We start from the raw sequence: 23,637 nt of genomic DNA, 5'->3' as shown, positions 1-23,637 counted from the left end.
GAGTTGATAGGAGGGATAAATGGAGTGAGAGAGGGCATCATCCGGGAGGGGGAGTTGATGGAAGCCACCTTGGGAAAGGAGATGAAGGGTGCAGAGATGGAGGGTAGGAAGGACACAACGGTGAAGACGTGGCAGGGGGCGGGGATGGGAGAGGAGAGAAGCAACCAGAGGGTGAGGGGGTTCAAGACGGCGGGAGGTGTAGAGGATGCGGATATGTTCGAGGAATAGGAGCAGATGGGGGAAAGGAATGAGATCATAGAGGATCCGCGTGAGGGACGGGAGGCGTATACGGAAGGCGAGACGGAGTGCATGACGCTCAAGGATCTGGAGGGACTTATAGAATTTGGGGGGGGGGGGGGGACAGATATTCAGGCAGGACTGGCATAACAGAGGATGGGATGGATTAAGGATTTGTAGGTGTGGAGGATGGTAGAGGGGTGCAACCCCCATGTCAGGCCAGAGAGGAGTTTGAGGAGTCGGAGGCAGTTGTGGGCTTTGGATTGGATGGAGCGGAGATGAGGGATCCAGGTGAGGTGACGGTCAATGGTGAGGCCAAGGTAGGTGAGGGTGGGGGTGAGGCGGACAGGACAGGCGCAGACAGTAAGGGAGAAATCCAGGAGCCAGAAGGAGCGAGTGGTACAACCTACGATGATTGCCTGGGTCTTGGAAGGGTTTGAGTTTCAGGAGCCACTGGTTACACCATGCAGCAAAAAGGTCAAGGTGATTCTGGAGAAGGCGTTGGGACTGTTGGATGGTAGGAGCGGCGTCTGATTCCATTTCACCAACCTTTATACTGAGCAATAGTTCGCAGTTTGGCCGCGGTAGCGCATAGTCAGGTGAGTAATGCAATTGGTAAGAGTTCCCTAATGAGATTTTAATATCATTCCGTCTCCTTCCATCAAAAACTGTGGCGGGTAGGATACATTTTGTTGAACAAAAAAAAAAAGAACTTAATTTGGCGTAATGAAAGAATTGGTGCACATTTTGTATCGATTTGATGCATCCTTCTCGGATCATTCTAAATAAATCGGAGTTCTTCCCCAATTTTAATTTCTCTCGATTTCAGCGCCATCTGTCAATGGTTTAAAAATATGTTTCATACAAAACTCTATTACTATTTTATAGAGAATCCGAATCTGCAATATAAAATGGGGGTTTCCGTTTAAGATTTAAAAGTTGCCCCCCACCCCACCCAAGGGGACGGGGGCTGGGGGTCATGTGTAGTATCATTTGATGTCCCCCTTTGAGCTTACGAAATTGTATTACCCACTATTTTTATCCGATGTATAGTTTTCGAGATAATCTCATCCGAAACTTCAGATGGACCACCCTGTATATCAAGCTCCATAGTCTTTACTGACGAGAGTTACTAAACCGAAACGTAACGCGCACTTCTGGGTACGTAGAAGCTTCGGCTTTCTCATTCTTGTCCGAATTGTAAACAAAGAACTAAGTTGTTATTAAATTCTTATGATGATTGATCTAGCAAAACAAACAGCATAAACATCTAAGAAAGGAAATAGTTTATCAACAGTATACGTGAAAGTGGTAGATTAAGAACTTCTAGAACTTCGTCCTGCCACGGATGTAACAGAACAGAAACTACAATCCTAATTTTAATGTGTTGTACGACAAATATACCTCAGAATTCGGTAACATTTTAAGCACGTCCCACAAGTGACACAACGATATATACTAAGTTACGGAGATAGCTAAGAATGCTTGCTTTGTCAATGAAGTATTGATCAAAACAAATCTACTGCCTTTAACGCTTCAGCAGAAAATGTAATGTTACCTAAGTTAAAGCTTCACATTTATTAAGCCTCATGTAGGCTACATAACGTTTCCATTTTTAATCGCGATGTAAGAAAAACTATCGTTTCCTATTAAGGTACTAAGAGCCACACAATGAAAAAAATGATGGAGCAGTGAAATACTGGAGGAAAATATTTAAAGTTCCCTCCCGACCGAACTGACTTCGGTTTTCCGTGATTCAGCCAACTGTCGTGGAAGACAATTCATCAACATCGGAGGCGACACAACGGCCTCGCTTTTCTGCTGTATTAGTGCTTGTGATATTACTATACAGAATACTCCATTTGTTTATTTCTTTCATTATCGTTACTGCTTATAAAGAGTTTTTGAAGGTCTTCGAAGACAATGAGAAAAGGTAAACATGGTTGCTGGCGCCACAACGATCTCGCGCGTTATCGAACTAACAGTAACATGCGAGCTCATTGCACTTGGAAATTCCTTATTATCATAAAGGAGCCTATTCTGTTTTTGTTCCGCCATGACTTGAGATTCAGCTGTTTACACATGTGGGCGAAATGTTGTTAGAGAAAATACTTTTCTCGTAGTGAATTACTGGGTCTAGCTAACCACTCGAGCTAAGGGGGATAACTGAGACGTTTCTGTCTTTACGTCTAAGTTGTAGATGTCTATCAAATAAAATGGTTCAAATGGCTCTGAGCCCTAAGAGCCGGCCGAGATGGCCGAGGGGTTCTAGGCGCTACAGTCTGGAACCACGCGACCGCTGCGGTCGCAGGTTCGAATCCTGCCTCGGGCATGGATGTGTGTGATGTCCTTAGGTTAGTTAGGTTTAAGTAGTCTAAGTTCTAGGGGACTGATGACCTGAGAAGGTAAGTCCCATAGTGCTCAGAGCCATTTGAACCATTTGAGCCCTATGGGACTTATGGTCATCATTCCCCTAGAACTTAGAACTACTTAAACCTAACTAACCTAAGGACATCACATAAGACCCAGTCATCACGAGGCAGAGAAAATCCCTGACCCCGCCGGGAATCGAACCCGGGAACCCGGGCGTGGGAAGTGAGAACGCTACCGGACGACCACAAACTGCGGACTAGATGTCTATCGTATTTTTAGTTTGGAATGTGTTTTGTTAATTGAGATGGTGATCTATCGAAATTAAGATGGTTCCTATCATTGTTTACTGTCACCTTCATCTCGCATATGCGTTTTCTTTATCCATTGCTCTACCATTTGAAACATCTGTGCTCGTCTCAGTTTCTGACTCGAACCACGCATTTGCCGTTTGCTCCACTCTATTCTTTCCCAGAAGTCTGATTGTTATTACTAGTGTATTGACGATACTGTCAATCACCTTTGGACAGTGGCGCCACTGCACTTGTAAGTGTTGTCTTGAAGGGCAGAGCTGTAGTGTAGCCAGAATGCGAGGTTCTGTTGTAGTGGTAGTTTGATTCTGAGTAGCCAGAGCCAATGAATACGTCCTTACCAACGTTTTCGTAGGATTGCCCGCTTCATAGTAACATTTACGCCCTGATTGAAAGCCCTATTTTCCAACGTTCTTCTGATACCTTCAAGTTCTTAACATGTTTGAAGGTGTTAAAACGCCCGATTCCCTTTAGATCAGTTTGTCAGCCATCCATTTGTCGTTCCTTAAGGCTGCAATCTGCACCATGTTAATGTCGTCATCGGTCTATCGGCGCAGCTTCGCGCTGGTCAGTCATCACAAGAACAATCACATACGACTGAAACTGTAAATGCTAATTTACGAATCGCTTCATCAACTATGGTCCTGTTGCTAATGAAAACAGTTTAGAATGAACAAAATTAAGCTTATTTCCTTTTAGCAAAACTGTGTGCAACAGTATTGTTGCTAGTTGCTAAGGATAGTGAACGGGGATCATTGCTTTTCACGCTCCATCCCCAACAATCTCTCTCTGTCCGCATCTCGTGGTGTCGCGGTCGCGTTCTCGCTTCCCTAGCACAGGGTCCCGGGTTCGATACCCGGTGGGGTCAGGGATTTTCACCTGCCTTGAGATTACTGGGTGTTAGTGTTGTCCTCATCATTTCATCCTCGTTCATTAAAGTGGCGAGATTGGGCTGAGCAAAGCTTGGGAATTTGTACGGGAGCTGATAATCGCGCATTTAGGGGCCCGCAAACCAAGCATCATCATCCTAACAACCTCTGTATCAATATACACTTATTATCGTAGAAAGAGCTGCACCCAGAAGGACATGACCATGCAGACTGGGTGGATATGTTGTACAGCATCAGCTATAGCGATGATTACTCTTGCACCGTCAACCGGTCGCTTGGGAAGAATGGGTGGGGCCGTGAAGTCGAACTCCGGAAAAACTCCAAACAGCAAAGATCGCTAGTAAAGTATTTATTTAGGCGACCGACTCCAGTAAAACTACGTTACCATCTTTGGATCTTCAACTTAACAATTCATACAAGTTGAAAGACCGAAGACGGTAACATACTCTTAGCGAAATCGGTCATCTAAATAAATACTTTACTAGTGACATCGGCTGTTTCGAGATTTTTCGGAGTTCACTATACTAAAGATCGCACCCAGTCTGGCAATGTCAGAAACATATGACGTGAGAGGGTTCCAAATTGCCGTGGTGGTCAATACGACATTGTTACTGGAGCATCACCTGGGTGCCACACAATGGTTCAAATGGCTCTGAGCACTATGCGACATAACTTCTGAGGTCATCAGTCGCCCAGGACTTAGAACTAATTAAACCTAACTAACCTAAGGACATCACACACATCCATGCCCGAGACAGGATTCGAATCTGCGACCGTAGCGGTCGCTCGGTGCCAGACTGTAGCGTCTAGAACCACACGGCCACTCCGGCGACATGTTCGACAGTATGTTGCTCAGCTAGATGAATTCGAGAGGAGCTTCATCGTGGAGCTGCTGGAGACTGGATTACCGTATCATCGTATTGTGCACCACACCGGTCATAAAGACAGCAGGAGTGCCTTTGTTACGCGGCTATGAATACAGGAAGGTGCGCATCCACGGCGTCTAGATTCTGGACATCCGACACGCACCTCAAGGAGCGAGGACCGACGGATTGTCCACCATACGTAAAGAGATCCAACGGCAACGTTAATGACCATTCAGTAGGCTGCCTCGCCCTTTGTGCAAAGTCCTCTAATCATTAACAGGCGGTTATGTGAAGCGAGGCACACGCCGCATCGCCTTGTGTCGGCAACGATGGACGTGGGGCCCTGTAGACTGGCAGCGGATTATGTCTAGCGACGAGTCCTGCTTCTAGCTTAGAGACAACAACCACTGGGCGCGTGTCTAGAAGCGCCGTGGAGAGCGACACAAATAATAGTTTGTGGTTTCCCATCAGATGTTTCGCCAGTCTAGTGTTATGGCGTGGAGAGCGTTATCCCGTAGTGCTCCGTGACGGCCGGCCTGTACTTGGAGGAGGTACTGAAACTCATGGCTCTGTCATTCCAAATGACCACTTCCGTGCCCTATTCCAGGACAACACTCGTCCTCGTACTGCTAGCACCTCCCGAGCGTGCCTTGCAGCCAGGGCTAGCCGCATGGCCTGGTCTCTCTCTCATCGAGGATGTGTGACCTGTCAATGAGTGTGTCATGAGGACCTCACCTCCACCCACCAGTCTGTGGGATCTGAGAGCTGACGTGCAAGCGACGTGAGATGAGTATCGCAGGACTACGTCTGAGACATGCCGTGGGGGCTGGATCGTCACATTCACAACCAAGGAGTCCCGACACCATCTTACATGTACGTTTTATGGTCATGTAGCGCAATACATGTTGGTCCTTCAAAGCTGAAAGTGTAATCGTTTCGTACCTACCTGCCAATAATCGAAATCCGCCTCGTCCATCTGAGTGCAGTTCTTTTAATGTAATATAGACGAAATTCGGCAGCTGACATCATGTAGTAATAATGCCAGTACGAAAGCAGCTGTATGTATTTCATTCAAACTGTGCAGTAAACCACACAAGACACACTCTAAGACTGGTGTAGAAGGCAGCACACTGCTCACCTTTCTCCGTGCAGCAGCCGAGCAGCCGCACGACGTTAGGGTGTGGCTCCAGCATCTTCATCACCTGCAGCTCCTGGACCAGGTCCGCTCGTTCCTTCTCCGTCGCGTTCTCCTTCAGCGTCTTCACCGCCACCACAGTGGGGCCTTCACGACCTGCAAGGAAATGTTAAAAAGAAGTTTAGGGTTTAACATCCGATCCACGACGACGTTGTTAATGATTGAGCACAAAATAAGATTGCGAGCGGATGGGGATGATAATTCGTTTTTTCTTTCTCCAGAGGGACATTCTGGCATTGGACATACACGATTTAGGGTAACCAAAGTGTATCACACACAGCAGCTGAATATAATTCCCAGATGCACTTGCGAGCCGAAACATAATGACCACCTGCTTAACAGCCTGTTTGCCCGTCTTTGGAACGAAATGCATCACTGATTCGGCTTATCAGGGATCCGACGGTTTGTTGGTAGGATGTGAAGGTATGTGGCATTAGATGTCTACCCACATATCACGTAATGTGCCAAAAATAATCAACCGCTGATTTGTTTACGCAGTGATGGCTCCAGGTAGTGACCCAGAAGTGTTCCATAGGATCTAGATCAGGCGAATTTGGTTTTCGAGACATGACCCTCCTCAAACCACTGTACCACGTTTCTGGCTCCGAGACACGAACAATTATACTGCTGGAAGCGACATCGCATGAAGGGATTGCAGGTAATTCGCATCTGTCAGCGTGTCTTCGATTACTACCATGTAAGCACAGGAGAATGTCTCCCATAGCATAATACTTCTCCCAGCCGAAGATCCGACACATTTCCATAGATCGATGGTCGAATGCCCATGGTCCTCCACCCACTGTAATCGTAACTGACGATATTATTAGGTCAACATGTGAACACGTGGGCGGTCTGTTATGGAGCTCCTTGTTCAACAATGTACGACCTACGATGTGTTCTGAAACACTTGTGCGTGAACCAGCTTTGTGCTCTTTCGGCAGAAATGCCACAGATTACAATCTATCCTACTTTACACAGGAGAGGAGCCTCGGAACCCCACGATCTGTGAAGAGTCGTGGACTTCCAATCATTTAGTGCCTAGTGATAGTTTCACTGTCTTTCTACTTCCTTCCGTAGGTGTCACTCCAGAAGCACATTCGACCAACTTCGCCGTTTTCGAGAGACTCGTTCCCAGGTTCTGCGTAATAATAATCTGTCTCCGTCGAGGTCGCTTATCTCAATGGATTTTCCCGTTTGCAGCCCATATCTGCGGTAGAGTGATCCCCCGTCGTTCACATACTTTCGTTAGCGCGTCCCGTGCTCGCAACGCTAGCAGGTGGCATCCAACGCAGCGGTGGGAAGTGGCTGTAATGTTTTGGCTTGTCAGTACGTGTTATAAATGCGTAAGTGTGTGTGGAGTAAGTCTGTTACTCCTTCACGCTGAAAAGGATGGACGGATTTGGATGAACTTGCTATGGAAAAGCTTACACCTCGAATTAACAGATGGGCTACCTTTTATTCCGGGGAAAAAAAAAAAGATTTTACGTTGTAACGATCGACGTGACTACTTTTCCAGTGGGATGGGTAACGTGACTCAAGTAATCCACGAACGTGAACTAGCAAATAAATGCATTAAGTTTACCGTAGAGATTAGTTTGTAACTGTTTCGACATTTGAAATAAATACATACATAAGTATAGGACGGCAGAAGCATTCCTATGGAATAAAACCATCACTAAGCTCTGCAACAATGTAACGTATGTGCATGAAAATATTTCGCAATACATAGAATGTTTTGGAAGTGCATTGGATTGTGATATTATCGTAATACTTGAATATTGAATTATTTTTTCTCTTTGCATTTCAATTTGCCTCGTTGCACTAAGATTGTGTGACGGCACTAGGTTATGCATCACAGAGTGACGGCACCAGGTTATGCGAGCCACTGTCATCATCGGCAGGGCCAAAGGAGAGACGGTATTGAGACGTAGAATCCCTGTTATCCCAGCTCAAACGCTTGCAGTTGTCTTTGAAAATGGCGTTCTCGATCACTATAAATGTTAAGGACAAACGTTAAAAGTATCAGGTATTCATCTGGCCACACCATGTTTTTCGCACGGTCAACTTCTCTACGTCATCCAGTTCACGTGGCGTATGTTGTTAAGGGCAACAGATGTTCAGCAAACGTGGAATTTTACACGTTTATCCCATTTTTACCTAGCATGTCTTCTTCATATCTTACTTTGATGGGGCAGTCGTTACAAGTAATTTTGTAAACTCCGGATTTAATGCCGAGCTCTTCCCGTGCCCCAATAGTACGAATCACTCTCTGTTTTAAGGTATTGTTTACGGAAAAGGCAACTCTGTAACCGTATTAACCGTATTGTTTCAGAAGAAGTCTCCTTTTTTTATATGATACGTTCCCCAAAAATGGAATAGAAATAAAGTTATTGCCCTCATCACCCTGTTATCTCCTAAGGATGAACATTTTACAGCAGCTTTTTCCTAAAAATTTGGTCAATAAACATAGGGTCGTAGCTATGGATTTTACTAAAGATATTTCTTTTTCTAAACAATCCCGTTCTAAAGGTGTGCTCACGGCAAGATGAACTGCAGAGTGAAAGACGGCAATTTTCTGAGTTTGGGGAAGACAAGAATCTGCTGGGAAATATTATCAGAAAAAGTATTTTTACGAAAAATGTCGAAGCTAATTGTGTTGTCAAATAACTTAAGCTTCAAATCAAGAAAATTGAGTTCTCTCTCATCGTTTTGCATCTCTTTTGAGAAATTCATTTTTTCGTGAAAACTGTTAAAAACATGAAGCATTAGTTGCAGGGCTTGGTAACTTCCTTTAAATATTATGTTATCAACGTAATGAGAATAGAAAGAAATCATATTACCCAACACAGCATTATTTTTGAAAAAATTTCCTTCTAAAGCATTCCACTGCAGGACGTGATTATAGTAAGTGACTAAAAGTTTTTGTGCTGGTAACACTCTGGTAATTTCATCGTTACTTAAAGCTGTAAGAGTTTGTTTTTTTCTTCTATCTTAGTTATGTTGCTAAGTTTTTTCTTAATGAAGGTGTCTTCCTGTTCAGGTGTACTTTTGCTTCTGATGAAGGTATATTTAGATGTACCGAAACCGTGGTCAAGGATTTCAATAAATCTTTATCCTGCAACTGTTAGGCTGTTATCATTTACCGTGAAGATTTTTAACAGCTGCTGCGTCAGCCATGTTTAAAATTTTGAAATATGCACCTGCCCAGGTTTCAAAGGCTGTTTCGAAATATATGGACATCTCAGTTAAAATCTGGAAAACAGGTATGGCTATTGACTTCACTAAACAGTGTGATAGACGCCAGTTGTCACCGAATTACGTGAAGGTATTTATCAATGTGAAAAAGTGCAACAAGGTTCCGTCTACTAAAGCAAAATTGGTACAACAAATTACGAGTGACAGAATCAGTGACCTTTATAAGAAGAAAGATAAATGAAGAAGCTTACTCTTTCTATCTCTTGATAACTAGAACTTTTAAAGATTATTTTAACTTTCATGTGGATAGTTCCGTTTTGTTCGGACTGAGACTATCAGATTCTTAAAAACCCTAATTAAAAAAAAATGAGAAACGAAAAAAGAAACAAACAAACATGGCGACAATGTTCGCTACCCCCAGTTTTCCGATGCAGACCATGCTATCACAAAGCAGGTGACCCAACAGCGAACGCCCGTTTCAAACACGTTTCCCCCACAGGGCCCAGGTATCTCGCCGGACAATGCGCAGCAATACGCATGCTTCAAGTGCAAGAAGCGAATGGATTAGCATATGGACTTGAAATGGGAGACAACAACCAGAAGTGGCTGAATGTATATGGGAAGTGTGATTCTTGAGTTATTTTGATTATATGGGAAGTATTCAGCATAAGCCTCTTTTATTGTGCCTCAACACACACGCGACGTTTCCCAGCATAGCGCAAGAGCTCTGTAGTAAACCGCTCGTCCGATAAAGAGTTGATAGTTTTTCATATAACCTCTCACAGTGCAAGGACATAGCTCAAGACTGAAAAAAAAGTGGGCACCAACACGACTTGATATATAGTTCCTGGTAATTTCTTTCTTTTGCTCGCTTTATTATACAATCTCTTACCTGAAAATAACGATTCTATCGACATCTGCTTGCCGGCGATCACTTGTTTCTGTCAAACTCTCGCACAGGAAGAACAGTATGCTCACCAAGTCGAGACAAAAACGTATCCAAAGCTGAATACTCTCTTTGGTCACTCTACATATGAAACAGCTTATCTACAGCGGCGTTGGCGATATTTCGACCACAATAACACAACTCTTACTTTGTCGGCTCTAGTCGCGTACTGACACTTATCTATAGATGATAAGCGCAGGATACTGGAATTTAATTTTCCCCAATTTTTCGATTGTAAACATGATGCAAAGTTTAGAAGATTTACTGCGTAATCACTACATTCTCGAGCAAAGTTAAGTGTGGGATATAAGAACTTGATAGACATTAGAAGACTCCTAGGAAAGATCCCTGCAGATGAGTTGAAACATCAAGGACTGGAGAAGTTTGAGGAATATGACGCGAACAATTCAGAACATTTTGTCATCCATTTAGGATTTAGTTTCGCGCGTAAATGACTCAATTTTATAGCAATAATTTTATCTTGAAACTCTTCCACTGGTCCGTGTTTGCATACAAAAGCAACAATATCGAAGTGTCTGTCCGCTTTGAAGCAAAACACTTCTGTTATTTGCTTATTTATTTATTTATTCCCAAAATATTTTGAGCGACGGGTATCACTATCATAAGTGGGTTCTTTGGTTCTAAAACATGCAGAAATAACATACCTATAAAACATTATTACATGTGTATCGCTGGTTCCAAATATGGTTTTCTGTGAACAATTTCATAATACCTTTTTTACTATACGTCACATATTTTTCATTTTTATTTATTTATTTATTTTTTGGTCCCGGCATACATCATATCATCTGTAATTTTTTGAGTGGCTGTTAAGAAACAAATACAAAAACATGAACTTATGTATGTCAGCGTTATACAGTTGGGACTGGGGTAGTGTTGTGGATACAGTTTTGATGTGTAACGAGGTGGTTACGTAGTTTGTTATGTACTCAAGTTCGTTGGACGGCTTGCAGCTACTTTTAAACACATAAAAAAATAACTTTCGTACCTTGTTCGATATCCAGAACATTAAGCCGTCTTGCTGCTCACATGTAACGCGATAAATGTATCACATATTGCGAGGTTATGAAACTTGTAGCGGGTTTTCTGACGACTTATATTCCTTATTTATGTCACTTTGTGTGATAAGAGAGTGTTAGTTCTTTTACAGCGGTAAAGAGTGTGTTGTTGCAACACGCACAGACATAAATAAGGAACAAAAGTCGTCAAACTCCCGCTACAATTTTAAAACCCTTCTCGCAATATGCGACACATTTATCGCGACACGCGCGAACAGCAAGATGGCGTTATGTTTTGGGTTACCAACAAGGTGCGAAAGTTATGATTTTGTGTGTCTTAAAGTATCTGCAAGCCGTCTAACAAATGTAAGTACATGACAAACTACGTAACAACCTACTACACACCGAAACTGTATCCACAACACTACCGCAATCCCGATTGTATAACGCTGGCATTCATAAATTCACATTCTTGTATTTGTTTATTAACACTAGCAGATGCATACTGAGAAAAAACGGCCACAAAAAACATAGAAAATGTAAAAAAATCGTAAAACCATTCTGTGGCGTACATTAAATAAGGTATTACGAAATCGTTCTCGGAAAACAATATATTGAATCAAATAGTACACTTATAATTATGTTTACAATGTTTTTAAGTATGTTATTTCTGCATGTTCTAGAATCAAAGAACCCACTGACGACGGTGATATTTGTCGCTGAAACTAATCTTGAAATAAATAAATAAATAAATAACGAAAGTGTTTTGCATCAAGGTGGACCCACAATCCCATATTGTTGACTCAGTTATATCAGAAAAAAATTCTATTTAATGCAGCAAATCTACAGAGAAGAGTTATTGATTCAAACTTGTATTACGAAGAGGAAAACTTCATTCACAAGTTTCTTCGTTCTGAAAAACACCGTCGACCCTTCTATGACTACATATACATCAATAAACGAAAAAGAAATAGTTTTTCGAAACAATGAGTGAAATTGTGTACTCAAAATCGAACGTGCAACAAATTTTAAAGAATATCAGTCCAAGCAGGGAACTAGAGATTTGTGGTAATCTTAAAACCATTAATACAATATGATCACGTCTTAATAAAGCACAATGAAGAATACCTGAAACAGGTTTTTGGGGATCACAGAGCCGGCCGAAGTGGCCGTGCGGTTAAAGGCGCTGCAGTCTGGAACCGCAAGACCGCTACGGTCGCAGGTTCGAATCCTGCCTCGGGCATGGATGTTTGTGGTGTCCTTAGGTTAGTTAGGTTTAACTAGTTCTAAGTTCTAGGGGACTAATGACCTCAGCAGTTGAGTCCCATAGTGCTCAGAGCCATTTTTGGGATCACAGAGGTGTTTCGTTAAGAGTGTGCGAAATGTCTTTCAGAATAGCCGTGTAATTCTGTGGCAGATAATTGAGCAAAAAATATTACTGTACGTAGAATGAATGACAGATTTTCACTCCAATTACAGTAACGGTTCTAATCTGCGGAAAATAACAACATACTTCACCAGGCTTGTCAAAGGCTGGATAGAGTCCAGAAAGACGCCCGTCTCCGTACGGACAATTTAACAGCTTTGTCGGGTCAGGGCACTAGTAATTGGCTGAAGAAATGGAGCACAAAATTGCTGAGTGGTCTGTTCCGTCATCAAAGCATACTTCATATGCAAAGTAACTTTCCTATAGCGAAACAGTCAATAAATCAGCCATCCACGCTGCTACGGCAATAGAGTCAGCGGGTCGCGAAATTTCCGATTCTCCAGTGCAGAACGACCTGCGGCGGACAATATGATGCACGCGGAAACAATATAGACGATCTTTTCGTGTCCGTTTTAACAGTCTGCACGAGAAAGAGTACACAAAATCTGTGACTGACGAAACTGTCCATCATTTTCTTCGTGTGGGAGAAAATAGCTGAATATTCGTGAAAGAAATCTTGAACGTTTCCCAATTCGACTGTTCTTGACAAATATACAGTTGGCACTGTTTCAAATAGTGCAGTTAATGACATAACTTCATGGTTTGTAGAAAATCAGCTAACGCTGAATCACATTAAGACACCAATTTTTGCAGTTTCTAATTCACAATTTAACAAAACCCGACGTTTTAATTACACAGAAAGGGCTTATGATTAGTCAAGCTCAACAGTAATCTACTTTGCTTATCTTCATTCGCTTATGACGTATGGTATTATTTTTGGGGTAACTCTTCCCATTTTCAAAGGATATTTTTGGCTCAGAAACGGGCGGTTCGGGCAATAAGTAAGTTCGCGAATTTCTTGTCGACTTCTGTTCATTGGTCTGGATGTTCTGACATTGGTCTCTTCATATATGTATTCTTTACTGTCGTTTCTTGTTAAAATTATTAGCTAATCCCAAAGAATTAGCAGCTTTCACTCAGTTCATGCTAGGCAGAAATCGAATCTGCATTTGGACCGCACTTCCTTGAGTCTTGCGCAGAAAGGTGTGCCGTATACTGCTGCATCCTTTTTCAGGAAGCGAAGATCAAAGCAGTGATCCAAGCGCTTTCAAATCTAAACTGAAGTTTCCTCATCGGTCATTCCTATTCTGTTGAGGAGTTCCTCGAAAAACTAAGCTTATTCCTGTGTTATATTGTTGATTGCGTTTACATAAACTTATGGCATGTCTTTTTTTGGATTCATGAACATTTTAGTTTACCTGTTATTAAGTTTATGTTGTAATTTCATGTGCTGTCAAGTTCTATGACCTTGGAGATTTGTTACTCAGTTTGGTCCTACGGAACTAGACGTGTAAAATAAAATAAAAAATACCTCTTGAACCATCGGCCAATTTCTGCTTTACAGGTCATTTTCAAACGTAGTCTACAAACAAATAGAACGGAGATATTTGGTTAGTACCTAAATTCGTAACGTTTTTCCATCACAACAGATACACATAACACAAGCATTAGTCTTCAATAATATATTCCCCTTCCCTACTTACAACAGTCTGAAAACTCTGACTTAACTTTTCGATTCTGCGATTGTGTAGATCACGTAGTTCTGAGGCAACCATCTCGTCGACCAATGTTCGTAGCGCATTTTCATCCGGAAAGGACGTTCCTTGTAGGTTGTTCAGTAGGGAGCGGAAAAGGTGAAAACCTTAGGCTGCAAGATGAGGTGAATAACGTGGGCGCGGAATGACTTCCCAAGCCAAATCGCGTATAGTGTTTGTCGGCAGTCTAGCAGAATACAGGCGAACGTTATCGTGGAGTATCATCTCTTCCTAGTTGTTGCTCTTCGATTGCGTCTGCGATACGTCTCAGTTGTTCACAATAAATGTCAGCAGTGATGATTACAAATCGGGGAAGCAATTCGTAGTACAGCATACGGTCTTTGTTCCACCAAATGCCTAACATTTTTGCACGGGCACGGGCAGTTGCCGCTTTGTTTCTGCGCAGCATTCCATTATTTTCCTTGCGTTAGCACACAGAGAGAATTTCTTATCACCAGAAACGGTACGGGATAGGAATGGTCGGTGTTGTTCACTAGGCAATTGATGATAAGCAAGCAGAGCTACACGTATGGCCAGCAGCTGACTTTCGTGATTTTGGGTCAGAGCATGCCGTATCCATACACGAGATTTTTGAACCCTCAGTGTATTCTTTCCACCTATCCTCGCTCTCCTCTGCATTTAACAGTGGAATTCCCGTTGCTCTCATGATGCTACCACTCTTGCTTTTAATTTCACCGAAGGTTGTTTTGACTTTGCTATATGCTGAGTCAGTCAGTCCTTCCGGCAAACTTTTTTTTTTTCGATTTATTCACATTTTTCATGCAGCCATTTCGTCTTAGCTTCCCTGCACTTCCTATTTGTTACATTCCTCATTACTGCACGCAGTAAGCTTTCTGATTTTAATTCTGGTGCTTGCATGTTATGTGCTCGCTTGCTGATAGGCTATATCTGCCGTTTTATAATAGGATAATTGTACAATAGATCGACAGCTGTAATTATATGGATCAAATGGCTCTGAGCACTATGGGACTTAACATCTGAGGTCATCAGTCCCCTAGAACTTAGAACTACTTAAACCTAACTAACCTAAGGACATCACACACATCCATGCCCGAGGCAGGATTCGAACCTGCGACCGCAGCGGTCGCGCGGTTCCATACTGAAGCGCCCAGAACCGCTAGGCCACCAAGGCCGGCGATGTAATTATAGTTTGTCTGTCCGTTGTAAAATAATACTTTTTGTATTTCAGTAACATACAGTGGTGGTATCACGTTGGTGCATAAGTTCGTAGCGTTTTTGCTTTGCAAGTTGGTATTCCTGTTGCTACTGGTTTATTCGTCGATTGTCATTTTTTATTTATAGTCCACTGTTGCTATTTGAATTTACATATCATCATTTTGTCATTTGGAGATAGTGGATATGCAGCAGTATCACGATCGTGGGACGATCATAATTCATATTTGCCAGTTCTCGAGTACACTGACAGGGATCAACGTGTATTAATGCGTTTAAAACGATTCTCATCAAACCCGTAACGTCTTCCTGAGTCTGTCGAGTCACTAGTGTTGAAACGATCCTCCTTAAAACGAGAACAACATTTTCTTGCCGTGCTCTGTTCAATGGCATTTGCCCCATACATGGCGCAAATATATCTTGCTGCTTCAGCAGCTGTCACTCTTCTACTGAACTGAAAAAGAAAAAAAAAAAATGTTACGATTTCTCCACTTGGCACCCCATTTTCTAACGTCCACATACCCACTAACTATCTCCAGATGACAAAATGACGATATGTAAACTCAAATAGCGACAGTGGACTATAAATAAAAAATGACAATCGACTAATAAACACGTAGCAACCGGGATACCAACTTGCAAAGCAAAAACGCTACGAACTTATCCACAAACCTGTTACCATCATTGTACGTTTGTTTTCACCTGCCTCGAGATGGCTGGGTGTTTGTGTTGTCCTCATCATTTCATCTTTATTCATGAACGTGGCGAGACTGGGATGAGCAGACATTGGGAACTTGTACGGGCGCTGATAACCTCGAAGTTGAGCGCCCCACAAACCAATCATCATCATCATCATCATCATCATGGTACGTTTGGCTTACTGACCTACAAAGAGTATTATTTTACAACGGACAACCTTAAATTGTATTTACAGCTGTCGATCTACTGTACAATATCCTATTTTAAAACGGCGGATATAGCCTATCAGCAAGTGAGCACATAACGTGCAAGAATCAAAATTAAAATCAGAAAGCTTATTGCGTGCAATAATGAGGAATGTAATACATAGGAAGTGCAGGGAAGCTAAGACGAAATGGTGGCGTGAAAAATGTGAAGAAATCGGAAGAAATCGAAAGACAAATGATTATCGGAAGGACTGATTCAGCATTTAGCAAAGTCAAAACAACCTTCCGTAAAATTAAAAGCAAGGGTGGTAACTTCATGAGAGCAACGGGAATTCCACTGTTAGATGCAGAGAAGAGAGCGGATAGGTGGAAGGAATACACTGAAGGCCTCGATAAGTGGGAAGATTTGTCTGATGTGATAGAAGAAACAGGAGTCGAGTTAGGGGGTCCAGTATTAGAATCAGAATTTAAGAGGTTTGGAGGACTTACGATCAAATACGGCAGAAGTGATTAATTCAAATAAGGCAGAAGGGATAGATTACATTCCATTAGAATTTCTAAACTCATTAGGGAAAGTGGCAACAAAACGATTATTCACGTTGGTGTGTAGAACGTATGATTCTAGCGACATACTACCTGACTTTCGGAAAAGTATCATCCAGACAATTCCGAAGACTGCAAGACCAGACAAATATGACAATTATCACACAATCTGCTTAACGGCTCATTTATCCAAACTGCTGACAAGGATAATATACTGAAGGAGGCAACTCTGACGTTGCGGTTGAGAATGGAAGCAAGACTAAAGAAAAATCAAGACACATTTATAGGATTTGTCGATCTGGAAAAAGCGTTCGACAATGTAAAATGATCCAAGTGGTTCTAAATTATGATAAAAAGAGGGGTAAGCTATAGAGAGAGACGGATAATATACAATATGTACAAGAGCCAAGAGGGAATAAAGAGTGGACGACCAAGAATGAGCCGCGCGGAGTGTCCGTGCGGTTTGAGGCGCCATGTCACGTACTGCGCGGCCCCTCCCGCCGGAGGTTCGAGTCCTCCCTTGGGCATGGGTGTGTGTGGTGTTCTTAGCATAAGTTAGTTTAAGTGGTGTGTAACTCTAAGAACCGTTCACTCCGCAGTTTGGTCCCTTAGGAATTCACACACATTTGAACATTTGACCACGAATGAAGCGCTCAGATTAAAATATGGTGTAAGGCAGGGATGTAGTCTTTCGCCCATACTGTTCAATTTGTACATAGAAGAAGGAATGATGGAAGTAAAAGAAAAGTTCAGGAGTAGAACTAAAATTCAAGGTGAAGACACGATTCGCTGACGACATTGGTATACTTAGTGAAAGTGAAAAAAAAATACATGATCTACTGAGTGGAATGAACAGTCTAATGAATACAGAATATTACTTGAGAATAAATCGAAGAAAGGCGAAAGTAATGAGAAGTGGCAGAAATGAGAACAGCGAGAAAAAATCAGGATTGATGGTCACAAAGTTGATGAAATTATGGAATTCTGCTACCTAGGCAGTAAAATGACCGATATCGGACGGAGCAAGTACACCAGACGCAGACTAGCATTGGCAAAAAGGCTATTCCTGGCCAAGAGAAGTCTACTACTATCAAAGATAGGCCTTAATTTGAGGAAGAAACTTCTCAGAATGTACGTCTGGAGGGCGGCACTGTTTGTCAGTGAAACTTCAGCAAAAGATAATCGAAGCATTTGAGATGTGGCGCTACAGACGAATATCGAAAATCAGTCGGATTGATAACGTAAGGAATGAGGAGGTTCTGCGCATAATCGGAGAGGAAAGGAATATGTGGAAAACACTGACAAGGATAAGGGACTACACGATAGGACATCTGTCAAACCGTAAGAGAATAACTTCTAGGGTACTAGAGGTAGCTGTACAGAGCAAAAACTGTAAAGGAAGGCAGAGATTGAAATACATCCAGCAAATAATTCAGTACGAAGGTTGCAAGTGCTACTCTGAGATGAAGAGGTTGGCACACGAGGGGAAGTCGCGGTGGGCCGCATCAAACCAGTCAGGAGAGTGGTGACTCAAAAAAGAAAAAAAATGTCATTTTGAATCAGTACGTCGATATACACTGATCAGCCAGAACATTTTGACCACCGATCATTAATATAAACCCGTCCACGCTATAGCAGCGTCACCTGGAAGGGAATGACTGTTAGTTAGACACACGCACGGTGAATGTTGTATCAGTCAGCGTGCTGTCCGGGTGTAGGATGAGTGAAACGCGCAATCTGAGATTGACCGAGGGCAGATTATGATGGCCCAGAGGCTTGGCACGAGCATTTCGGAACGTTAGAGGACTGGTGTGGTGAGTGAGTTCAACACGAGACGAAATCGAGGTGAAGTCACGTCCAGACGTCGTGGGGTTGGGCGGCCACCTCTCATCACAGTTGTCGGACGTTGTAGGCTGGGCAGACTGGTAAAACAGGACAGCCAGCTAACTGTGGAGGAACTAACGTCAGGCTTTAATGCGGGGCAGAGATCAAGTGCGTCTGAACACAGTGCACCCAACACCCCTAACGATGGGCCTCCTCATGTGAGCCGTGCTGCGGCTCGCGTTGGTGCTGTTTGTAGGTTTCCGCCCTCTGTTGGCATGGTTGCGGTTGTTTGTCTTCTTCTCGTCTTGACTGGCGCCACTCGTTTCGCAAGCGTTGCCTGTCCGCTAGTGGCAGCAGCGCCGGTTATCGATGAGTAGTAACCGTTGCCCTATCTTTGGGGCGACGTCGTCGTTTTCCCGTGTCGTGTGAGTGTGGCAGTTTGGTTGATGACTGAGGAGGAGTCAGGTCTGTGCAGTGCGTCAACACGCTGGGACCGCTGGCGGCGCGCATGGACTAGCCAGACGGAAGGGCTGTGGTCACGAGGATGCACTGCCTCGTCGTAAACCAGATCCTGCAGGCTTTAAGATGAGAGCATTTCAATCCAAGTAGAGAAACCTCCAGTGACATGCGTTCGTGTTGCTGCTCATACTGCTCATAGTGTCGCTGAGGCGAAGAGCAGCGAGTGGAGCGCTTGGTGAAAGCGGATCTGATTAGCTTTCTTCGACTTCTTATTACTATTTACTGCGTACAGCTTGCTATAATTTGTTAAGTTCGACCAGCGGTATTTTTCCTTGCCTGGTGACCGCGAACGCCCCAGTTACCGGCCCTGGGGGTTAGTGTTTGAAACAGCAGTGTACATTTCCTCGCCTTGCCGGTGCTGTCCAGTAAGGCATGTAGTTTTGAGAGCTTTGTTGAGTGTAGGTCAGTTGGTGATTCTTCTACTGTGGTGGTAGTGATTCCTTTCTCGTTCCGGGCGCTCTAAGCACAGTATTCTTGGGGCGTAGTGCAGCCCGCCGGTTTCGGCTTTGGCGTATTGTTCCATTCTTGCATTTGGTTTATTGGACGTCAGGTAGCTTCAGCAAGATTGTCTTTAGTCATTCGTCAGACTGCCACTAACCTGAGTTAACATCTTGTGAAGTGAATGCAACTCTTGGCTTCCTATCTCATCGCTCGCGAAAGTGTTTGCTGCCAGACCTTCTCAGAGATCGATTCCTGGAGCACCGTCTGTGATTGGTCATTGTGTTTTATTATTGCATTTTTTATTACCATACCTTGTAATGCTTATATTAAAGTTTATGTATGTCTAGTTAATAGTTCCGGTCGCCTTCTGGAATAAATCTAGCAGTGTAAGGGTTGTGTTACAAAGTTTACATCATCTTATTTCACCGGTTGGTGGTCAGTTGCTTGTTTCTTCTAATTAACCTTTGCTTGTATTTGCTTTTTTACAGCAGGTTTCCAAATTTTTTATATAATTGCCGTTCCTGGCGTGTAAGGCCTTCAGCCGTGATTGTGGTCATTGCTAAGAAAAAAATAATTCAATATTTGTATTTTAGCAGTAAGCCTTAAAACCGTATTTAATGTCATTCCTGGCGTCTGATACCTTCTGCTGTGCTTGTGGCCACTTTTTAATATTTAAATAACTGTAAGTTGTAATTGCAGCGAGTTCTCAAACATTCTCACAGTAGCTCGTTATTTTTTTTACATTATCTGTATCTTTTTTTATGGTGATTTGCTAAATTGTAACGCACTGAAAACACTATTATTTACACAGTTGTTTATTCCTTCATTAATAGCGTGTGGTATTTTTTTATTTATTGTTGAGTCTGGAATTACTGTTCTAAAAATAAATGTGTGTAACTGTAAAGGGGGAAGAACAGTAACTGATTATGACCCTTTCCACAATCGTAGCCGAATCCTGCGTTCCCTTAAATTTTCAGGTCATACCATGCATGTGCCAGTGTTAATACCACGACATCGGCAGCTACGACTGAAACGGGCACGTGATCATCGGCACTGGGCATGGGCGTAGTGGCAGAGAGTCGCATGGTCTGATTAATGCCAGTACCTTCCTCATCATGCCGATGGGAGGGCGCGAATCTGACGTCTTCCGGGGGAACAGCTCCTTGACACCTCTGCTTTGGGACGGAGACAGCCTGGCGGCGGCTCCATTTTGGCACCATGACGGCCAAGGAGTATCGTACACAGGTTGCGAACCACGTACACCCCTTCATGACGATCATTTTTCCCGACGGGAGTGGCATTTTTCAAAAAGATAGTGCACCATGTCACAAGGCTAGGAATGTTATAGAGCGGTTCGAGGAACACAGTGGCGAATTCCAGTTGCTGTGCTGGCCCCAAAACTCACCAGATCTAAACCTGGTGGAACACAACTGGGATGTGACTGGACGTGACATGAGAGTTCATCGCCCCCCTCCCCGGAATTTACGGGAATTAGGCGACTTGTGTGTTCAGATGAAATGCCGGTATGAGGTGCCTTGCCATGGTTCGCGCGGCTCCACCAGTCGGAGGTTCGAGTCCTCCCTCGGGCATGGGTGTGTGTGTGTGTTGTCCTTAGCCTAAGTTACTTTAAGTTAAATTAAGTAGTGTGTAAGCCTAAGGACCTCAGCAGTTAGGTCCCACAGAAACACAACTTCCACATAATTTCTGTTTACGCCAATAAACCATATGTGAAACGGTAACTGGAAATGTAATTATGGTAAGCTAAAGTAGCTATTCTGCTTTCTTACTGCTACGCCCCGATTTTTATTTCCAACAGATCCAACATGGAATACAAAAAATGTGGCTGTGTTCCACTTCGCATACCGACAATTACGTAGCATTTTAAGCGTACTAATTGAAATATAATTACATTTTATACCCAATTTTCCATTCCAGATTTTTTCTCTCTTGAATTCGAAGTGAGTCTTCTTTGTACAAATATTGTCTTTTTGCAACTTTCTCTTACTCCTAACTAACGCTTTCTAGGTATGAGCTCGCTCTCCTCTCAACACAGACGCTAATTTAGCGTAGGTGACAGTAAAATCACAACTTTTCCTCTTCTGAGCTGTGCTTGTTTCACGTGGCAACCAGAGTCGATGCGGAATTCGGTGAAACGGATGAGATAATTTCCATGGAAATAACTTCATCTATTTTCTGCTGTTGCTGACTGGCAGACACAATGTGCAATTGTTGCCTGTAAAGTTTACATTGGAGCATCAGCATTCTCATTCAAAGTCCATTTATTAGCCGACAAGTCACCAGATTACATTACTCATTGGAAATTGACTTTGTTCGGGGTTACACAGTAACCTTCTAGTTGAAAGTAGTTTGCGTTATTGCTTCGCTTCGCAGGCTGGCACAACGAATTGCTGTTGGCGTCGTTTAACTTAATGGGAACGGGAAGGTGATCTGGGGAATTGTGACAACCAAGACAAGAGAACGTTCTTGCAAAATGTTTGGGTATGGTTCAAATGGCTCTGAGCACTATGGGACTCAACATCTATGGTCATCAGTCCCCTAGAACTTAGACCTACTTAAACCTAACTAACCTAAGGACATCACACACACCCATGCCCGAGGCAGGATTCGAACCTGCGACCGTAGCAGTCCCGCGGTTCCGGACTGCAGCGCCAGAACCGCACGGCCACCGCGGCCGGCGTTTGGGTATGAGGAAGCCAGTGGGCAGTGATACGTAAATAAACATAAAGAAAAAGATGATGCCGAAATGAATGTGGTTAGTGTTTCTGAACAAGCAAGAAGAAGAAGACGAAGAAAGTGCTTACTATAACTATTCTATTTAAGACATGCAAAACTTCAGTGTATTGAACACAAATTGGTATGATACACTGCAGTACATAAGGAAATAACAACTGCGAAAACATCACATAGCTTTTGTAGTAGGTTAGAGAAGAAACAGTGAGAACAATACAGTATACAGGGGATTAATTTTTTGTAGCGCTACATTAAAACAGACATCATCTGACCAAGCAAAGCAAAGAGTATGACACACTAGACGGAAGTCCGTCCACTGTCCTTGAGCGCCTGTCAAGCTATTACAGTAATATTCAGGTGAGACTCAATCACGTAAATACCCACGTGTCAGCTTTTCATAAGGAAGAACATCTTAAGCTGGGAGCAAATAAGACAAGTGTCGGACTGCATTCCGCTGACTGGGAGTTACACTTGACAGGGCTCCCACTTTTATAAAGCACCGCATCAATTAAGATTTTGAAGATTTCACACAGAAACACGCGTATACCAGCAAAAGCCCTCCGCTGCTCTTTCGTATTTATACGTGTTCAGTTTTGTACTCTTCATCCCATGCCAAACATGTGGTTCAAATGGTTCAAATGGCTCTGAGCACTATGGGACTTAACATCTATGGTCATCAGTCCCCTAGAACTTAGACCTACTTAAACCTAACTAACCTAAGGACAGCACACAACACCCAGTCATCACGAGGCAGAGAAAATCCCTGACCCCGCCGGGAATCGAACCCGGGAACCCGGGCATGTGGACATAGCCCTTAACTAGACCTGTAGATTGCTGGTAGGTTGCTTAAAACTGCGGTTGACTGTCTACACCAGCTTGCAGGAATACCACACAGTTTTCTCGCAGGGAAACAGCGGCGGTTAAGGTGAGGGCGAGACTGGGCTGTTAAAGAGGTCTACCAACTGCACGAACAATATATTCAGATACTCGAGAATAGAGAAAGCTTCCTCTGAGCGCCACTAGAATAATGTGCTTCCCAGGGAGACCTCGCTGTAATGAAAACTGGATTTTAGACAGACTGAAGACTTGATTGAATAGGTACAAAGCTAGCCAAGAGAGATGTGGCTACATCGGCCCCAGCAATATGAATGAAGAGGCCGGCGGAGAGCAAACCATGAGACACAAACTGCTACGTTTTGATTCGTGCTTTGAAGACGACTTGTTTCAGAAAGTACAGAATGCGTCGGACAGTATTATTAGAACACGTTTGATAAACTTTTCTGTTTTCAGTGCGATATTTAAATGTGAAAAACGGAGAGTCTAACAAGAATATAAAAATAATGATAATATCCACACGATAAAATTTTAAGATTGCATGTAAAGTGAAACAGAATCCAAAATTCGTGTTTT

General features: G+C 43.0%; 1 protein-coding gene across 1 annotated transcript in view; it reads right to left on the bottom strand.

Annotated features, from left to right (window-relative positions):
- Positions 1-23,637, bottom strand: part of LOC124796174 (tyrosine kinase receptor Cad96Ca) — a 463,689-nt gene that overhangs the window by 57,742 nt on the left and 382,310 nt on the right. The window contains exon 7 of the mRNA XM_047260268.1: positions 5,813-5,965. Coding sequence (XP_047116224.1) covers positions 5,813-5,965 — 153 coding nt within the window. The remainder of the gene's footprint in view (positions 1-5,812; positions 5,966-23,637) is intronic.

Source organism: Schistocerca piceifrons, chromosome 1 (assembly GCF_021461385.2).
Source record: "Schistocerca piceifrons isolate TAMUIC-IGC-003096 chromosome 1, iqSchPice1.1, whole genome shotgun sequence".
NCBI classification, from domain to species: Eukaryota; Metazoa; Arthropoda; class Insecta; order Orthoptera; family Acrididae; genus Schistocerca; species Schistocerca piceifrons.
The sequence above is the reverse complement of the archived record's forward strand: the minus strand, read 5'-3'. Positions and strand labels throughout refer to the sequence as shown.